Source organism: Xenopus laevis, chromosome 1L (assembly GCF_017654675.1).
Source record: "Xenopus laevis strain J_2021 chromosome 1L, Xenopus_laevis_v10.1, whole genome shotgun sequence".
Taxonomy (NCBI): Eukaryota; Metazoa; Chordata; class Amphibia; order Anura; family Pipidae; genus Xenopus; species Xenopus laevis.
Genome location: NC_054371.1, coordinates 17,237,255 through 17,245,166, shown reverse-complemented (window position 1 = coordinate 17,245,166; position 7,912 = coordinate 17,237,255). Strand labels below are relative to the sequence as shown.

The window sequence follows — 7,912 nt, the reverse complement described above, 5'->3', positions numbered from 1 at the left end:
TAAACTTCTGACATAAGAGGAAAGTAGGGTTGCTACCTTCTTGGTTTTGACGTAGATAGCCTGCCTGGGTCAAAACTGCCTGCCCAGTTTTCCAAATTAGGAAAAGTGGGCAAGATTTCCTATGGTTGGCATGGCAACAGGCCAATCGTCAATCGGTGTCATAGCCTTGACATCACGGCTCCATCCCGCCATGTCACAACCCCGTTCCCCCTCCGTCACAGCCCCCCTGCCCGGATTCCACCGGGCGAGAAGATGGCAACCCTTGAGGAAAGAGAGGCAAAGTCCAATAACATAAGCAAATGTAGAATTCAGGTCCAAGTTCTGGCACAGGTTCAAATAGGGAAAGTTCAGTCGATGGACAGAAATTAATTTTGAGCTTCACAATTTCATTCTATCTTGCCTAACACTTTTGTAACTACCATACAGCTGTATGCTTTTTGTATACTGTATTGTTATAGCTAGGGATTTGACCCATTTCGTTTCGCCAAAAATTCGCTGCCGACGAAATGTCGCCGACGCCCCTTAAAGTCTATGGCCATCGATTCCGCGATGAAACAAGGCGAAAATGTCGCCGACGCCCCTTAAAGTCTATGGCCATCGATTCCGCGATGAAACAAGGCGAAAAAATTCGCCCATCCCTAGTTATAACTCTGTTGCCTGTCCATCCACTAATGTTGGCTAAATCAGGAATATTGGTGGCTATGCAACAACTCTGTTATTCCTAATGGGAACCTGGTTTAATAAGAGAATACAAGTGTTATATATTCTATTGTATTGCCCAGAACAAGCTGAATGGATGTCACAATATTTTACCCTCCCCAGGACTTGCTGCCTTTGTACAGCTGTGATATATTTGTGCCGAGTCTTCCCCTACTGAGAATATCATGTCATGCTCTGTAGCTTTATAGAGTATCATGTAAATAACTCACTGGCACAGTAACAGGGAGCTTTTTGTTCAGCTCTGTATCACTGTGTGACCCATAACTTGTCTGACAGTAATAATCTGCTGCATCTTCTGCTTCCATTCTGCTGATTGTAAGAGTGAAATCTGTTCCAGACCTACTGCCACTGATCCGCTCTGGGGTCCCTGTGTGTCGGGTACTTGCCTCATAGATCAGCAGCTTTGGTGCCTGCCCTGATTTCTGTTGGTACCAGGCTAACACATTGCCAACACTGCTACTGGCTTTACATGTGATGGTGACAGTTTCCCCTGGTGACACAGAGACATAATCTGGAGACTGAGTCAGTACAATCTGCCCATAGGAACCTGAGGATTGGGAATAAGAAATAAGAAAGTAATTTTATTTACTAAAGTACAAGTAAGTATATATACATAATGTTCTATAGCATGGGTTAAATATATGTGTTTCTTACACAATTACTTAATTACCTGGAACAGAGAGAGAGAAGAGAGCAGAGAGGACAAGCAGTAAGTATCTCCCCATACTGACAGTAGGAGCAGTGTCAGGTGCAGATCACTGAGACGTCACATAGGAAATAGAACATTTATAGCATCTTATATCTACAGGGAACTCACCACACACTTTGTGTATGCAAAGTGAGATTACAGAAGGACGTTTTACTCTTTAATGAAATACCATAGACTGCAATACTATACCGACTAAATGACTTTGACTTTTGGGTTTGTTTGGGTTCCACAATGTAATGGTTGTGTTTTCTTAATTTCAATTTGTAGGTAGTTTAGGCATCAATCCACTTCCATGAATAAAGTATATAAAGAATATCCATACTAAATATTAGCACATTCTTAATAAGAAAGAAAAGAGCAGTTCATTTCTGGGGATCCTGGGACTCACTAGGAACTGAAGACTCCCTGTCTCGTGCTTCTTATAACATTTTATCATTTTCTGAGAACTACAGTATTATGAATCGGATAGATGTTTATTTCTTTATTTTCCTGTTATAATAAAAAAGTACCTTGTACTTACTAACTGAGCTGTGCAAATACACTATAGGGTGGCAAAACAATCTTATCGGAGTAAAAAAAGTAACATGAAAAAATGAAAGTGTTTTAAATAAATGACAATATAATGTACTGTTGCCTACACTGGTAAAACTGGTGTATTTGCTTCAGAAACACTACTACAGTTTATATAAACAAGCTGCTGTGTAGCCATGGGGGCAGCCATTCAAGCACAGGATACACAGTAGATAACAGATAAGTACTACTATAGTTTATATAAACAAGCTGCTGTGTAGCCATGGGGGCAGCCATTCAAGCACAGGATACATAGTAGATAACAGATAAGTACTACTATAGTTTATATAAACAAGCTGCTGTGTAGACATGAGGGCAGCCATTCAAGCACAGGATACACAGTAGATAACAGATAAGTACTACTATAGTTTATATAAACAAGCTGCTGTGTAGCCATGGGGGCAGCCATTCAAGCACAGGATACACAGTAGATAACAGATAAGTACTACTATAGTTTATATAAACAAGCTGCTGTGTAGACATGGGGGCAGCCATTCAAGCACAGGATACACAGTAGATAACAGATAAGTACTACTATAGTTTATATAAACAAGCTGCTGTGTAGCCATGGGGGCAGCCATTCAAACACAGGATACACAGTAGATAACAGATAAGTACTACTATAGTTTATATAAACAAGCTGCTGTGTAGACATGGGGGCAGCCATTCAAGCACAGGATACACAGTAGATAACCGGTAAGTACTACTATAGTTTATATAAACAAGCTGCTGTGTAGCCATGGGGGCAGCCATTCAAGCACAGGATACACAGTAGATAACTGATATGTTCTAAAGAACCCCATTGTATACCACAGAGCGTATCTGTTATCTGCTGTGTATCCTGTGCCTTTCCTACTTTTTCAGCTTTGAATGGCTGCCCCCATTGATTGTTGATGTAAACCTTTAGTAGTGTTTCTGAAGCAAACACACCAGTTTTACCAGCGCAGGGCAAAGTACATTATATTGTTACATAGTTATAGTTACATAGTTAAATTGGGTTGAAAAAAGACAAAGTCCATCAATTTCAACCCCTCCAAATGAAAACCCAGCATTGTCATTAATTTAAAACACATTTTTTGGTGTTACTGTTCCTTTAATGTTTAAATATGTTTTAATTGCCTTAAGGTATACTATATAGTAAACCCCTGTTACCAAGTGTTCTATATAAAAGATCCCATACCTGTATTAGGTGCTATTTATGATCATGTCAATTCTATGTGTATAAATGTTGGGTTTAGAAATGGTTATGGCACTTTTAGGCCCCTTAAAGGACACAGTATGTAAACCTTAAAAAACAAATGTCTGTATAAAGCAGAGAAACATCATCACAACACCTTTCTTTTCTACCGGTAGGTTTCCTTTTTTCCTCACTGTAGACAGTTGGACAAAATGATCAGCAGGTGGTGCTTTTGTCACAAAATAAATTTTATTAGCAGTTTAAACTGTTTAAAATGTCTAATATCAATTAGATATTCATTTGTTTTTTACATATATAAATGTTTAGGGCTAAGAATCAGTGATCAAAATAGAAATTTCCCGTATTACTCCTCTACCCTCCCCCTCAGCAGGAAGATGGGGGATTCTGTTCATTTTAGTTATTTTAACTCCAACCCCACAAGGCATATAGCCCAGCAGTGAGGGAAAAATGGAGGTGTATAATGAACCCCATCTGTTGATCTATAACACTTGTGCAGAATGTCTAACCAGCAGGGCCCTCCTCCTGACATCCAACCCCCGCCTCGCATGCTATGTGATGTGCCATACTGCTTATCTGGTGGCCAATCAGGGGAGTGGGCCTGGACTTTTTTTCCTGTGTCAAATCGGCCCAGTCTGACCTTGCTTATAGGTCAACAACAGTGACATAACTACCGGAGATGTGACTGCACTTGGGCCTGCACCACCTATGGACCCTCCTGAGAAGCAAAACTGAAGAGGTTTTCTTTTCAGATGGTGACAGTGAGAAAGTTTAAGTCTGGAGAGGGGGGACCCGGTTGTACATCCTGGACTCGGTCCGGCCAAGGTAATGTTACCAGGTGTCCTAGTCCCCATGTCTATTGGATGCTCACAAGGTGCCTTACACCAGAAATCTCCTGTTCTAACTACTTGAGCCCCTCTACTGGCCTTCTGGTCCCCATGTTGGAGCTTCTAGCTGCTTTACTAACTACCCTGATCCTATTTCACCTAGAGACAGGTATTATATATTTTCCACTAACCTCCTACTGAGGCCTTCCTTCACCTCAAGTAATTCATTCAGATGTTCATTGCATAGCAGCATAGAGGAAATCTGCAGTAGAATTGTTGTAATTAATGAACAGCTCTGTAGCCTCACCTTCTATGACAGGTGTAACCTTACTTTATACTAGCATTTTGATGTATTTTTTTAACTACCCCTATCTCTTTATATTTCACTAAATCATAATGCCTAATTAAGAAACAATAATGTTCTAAATGTTTGAACTAATGATCATCTTTGCCCAGTACAGGTATAGGTTAGGGACAATATATTGCCCAGTACAGGTATAGATAAGGTTGCAACATATAACCAGAATTTGCCAGCAAAATTGTCTGACTTCTGCCCTATTGCCAACCCTATGAAAACATATGGGCACCTCAGATTTTTAATTTTAAATTTTCATCTCACTCACACCTTTGTCACATGTTTCATTGCCTGCCAGAACCCTCACCTTGGTTCTTTCACTTTAAGACCTGGCGGCATTCAAGTAATAAAGGGCTCCTCCCTATGAGAAAGGTGGCTGTTATAGGTAGTGATGGGCGAATTTATTCGCCAGGCGCGAATTCGCGGCGAATTTGCGCGTTTCGCCGCCAGCGAATAAATTCGCGAATCGTCCGCGAAAATTCGCGTCAAAAAATTCGCCGGCGTCAAAATTTTTTTTTCGAAAAAACGGACGCCGGCGCCAAAAACGGGCGGCGGCGTCGGAAAAACGGGCGCCGGCGTCAAAAACGAGACGCCGGCGCCGTTTCGCGAATTTCGCGCGAAATTCGAGAATTTTTCGGCGAAACGGCGCAAATTCGCCCATCACTAGTTATAGGCAGCAGTGTGAGCCGTGACCAGAACCTTTGGTGTTTGTTCTGGGTTTTGGGATACTGAATGTGACAAACTGCTGATAAGAGATAATCATTTTCCCAGTGACATACTAGTAACCTTGGCCTGAAGCATTCTTAATCTGCATTCTTCTTACATATAAAGGTCTGTTCATCTGACAAGGTCACAAAACAAACAGATCTTTGCACCATATGACACCTACGTGTGGCTTAAATCAGACTGATTTGATTGTTGGACCATAGCTAGGGTCTACTTCCACCAGTGGACACCATTTGACGTGCACCTGGTCGCTACATTTAAAAATCAAAGTGGTGAGTGCTGGCTGACTATTTGCATACACATAGCTAGGGTCTATACAGGTCCACTGGGAGGAGATCACATTAAGGCAGCAATGAGTTAATCAGCCCACGGCAAGTTCAAACCTATTGATAGATATCTGGTTGATTTTCATCAGTCTGAAGGGATTGAATTAGCAGAGGGCACCTGACACGAGGCAAGGTGAAAACCTTTGCCCAGACAAGTTACCAGGGGCAGCAAAAAAGTCGATCCTTGTCACTTTATTTCCGGATAATAATAAATAAAATTCAGCTCTTCTAGTGCAGAGAGTGTAATTGTGATAAAGCCCCCCCCCCCTGACCACCATCGGTAAGAGCTATAGGGAGAGTATACAAAAAACTGACCAACTCATACATTTGTTGCAGAATATTTGCAGTAAATATTACCAATTGGTAATTTAGTTTGACTGACACCGATATTCAAACAGCTTGAACAGCATTTGCATTGCTTTATTCTTGGGACCTGCACCCAAATAAACTGAAGCCAGTGAGGAGCGACTATTAGTTTCTTGTATTCACAGATCTTCACAGAAAAGGTCTTCACACGAATCTGGGCCTGTGGTTTGATGCCTTTGTACAGCTGTGATATATTTGTACCAAGTCTTCCCCTACTGAGAATACCATGTCATGCTCTGTAGCTTTATAGAGTATCATGTAAATAACTCACTGGCACAGTAACAGGGAGGTTTTTGTTCAGCTCTGTATCACTGTGTGAGAGGGGAACCACCGTGATATTGACAGTAATAATCTGCTGCATCTTCTGCTTCCATTCTGCTGATTGTAAGAGTGAAATCAGTTCCAGACCCACTGCCGCTGATCCGCTCTGGGGTCCCTGTGTGTCGGGTGTTTGCATAATAGATCAGCAGCTTTGGTGCCTGCCCTGATTTCTGTTGGTACCAGGCTATATAATTGCCAACACCGCTACTGGCTTTACATGTGATGGTGACAGTTTCTCCTGGTGACACAGAGACATAATCTGGAGACTGAGTCAGTACAACCTGCCCATAGGAACCTGAGGATATAAACAAATTCAACCAGAAAATGTATTATTAATACATTTCTATGTAACATCACTATTATTATCTGTATATTTAATGTGCTCACCCTGAAGCCAGAGCATGAGTATAGGCAGCAAGCAGCTGTGGGACACCATACTGATCACTGCACACAGGCCTGATACAGATCACTGAGCCCCTGCCTGCACTCACTCATATTTATATCCCCACAAGCACACAGGGAATGGAAGAGGTTCATGTATATTGTATGCAAATCATAAAGGGTTATTACTTAACAGCGTGGTTCTGCTAGTGGCATCCCTCCTCTATGGAACAGATATTTCCGCTATATGATACACATTTTAAAAATGCTGAAATCAATTTAAATTACGCTATACTCCTCCAGATAAGCAGTCTTTTATTTTGAAAACAATTACCAGTTTGGCAAATTTACTACTAGGTGTAAATGACTTAGTAACAACAGAAAGGTGACACAGACAGTGCTAGAGAACAGCTTGCTGAGTGTAGGACCAGATCAAAATCTGTGACCCTATTGTCTGCATTTTTGCACTTTTACTGGTAAATTTACTACTAGTTGCATTAACTTCCAACATCTGTTTACATGTGCTATAATTCTCCTCTACAAACAAACTTTGTAAGTTGCTTTATCTCAGTGTTCATCTTTACTCTTTCTCTGCTCTCATTCTCTGTTGCCGCTGGGTGATCAGTTTAATGTTTGATCAATTCGAATCAGTTGTGGTTCCCCAGACCTGTGTGCAGCAGTCCCCAGCTTTTACTCTCTGTGTTTATTAAGATATCTTTAGGGGAGAGCACGTGCTGGGGATGAGCATTTGTAAGAGTGATCCATTCTATAAGGATTCATTTACAAATGATCTAGATGAGCAGAGGCACAACTACAGCTACAGTTTACCTGCTAGAAAACAGCAATGGCAAGCTAATCCCATTTGTTCTGCTTGTATGTACAGTGATCCTTAAAGGGATAGTGTCATGGGAAAACATGATTTTTCATCAATTAATGGAGCTGCTCCAGCAGACTGTGCTGAATCAATTTTTCAAAAGAGCAATAAGATTTTTTTATATTTAATTTTGAATTCTGACATGGGACTAGATGTATTGTCAGTTTCCCAGCTGCCCCCAGTCATATAACTTGTGCTCTGATAAACTCCAGTCACTCTTTACTGTTGTACAGCAAGTTGGAGTGATATCACCCCCTCCCCCCCCCCCAGCAGACTAACAACAGAACAATGGGAAGGTAACTAGATAGCAGTTCCCTAACACAAGATAACAGCTGCCTGGTAGATCTAAGAACAGCACTCAATAGTAAAATCCAGGTCCCACTAAGACACATTCAGTTACACTGAGTAGGAGAAACAACAGTCTGCCAGAAAGCAGTTCCATCCTAAAGTGCAGGCTCTTTCTGAAAGAACATGACCAGGCAAAATGACCCGAGATGCACCTACACACCCATATTACAACTAAAAAATGCACTTACTTGGTT

The 7,912-nt window shown here is 41.3% G+C and overlaps 1 gene segment (V, D, J or C); it reads right to left on the bottom strand.

Annotated features, from left to right (window-relative positions):
* Positions 1 to 902: 902 nt before the first annotated feature.
* Positions 903 to 6,621, bottom strand: LOC121400507. The segment is given in 2 exon segments: positions 903 to 1,267; positions 6,503 to 6,621. Coding segments are annotated over 2 exon segments (414 nt in total).
* Between the last annotated feature and the right edge of the window lie 1,291 nt (positions 6,622 to 7,912).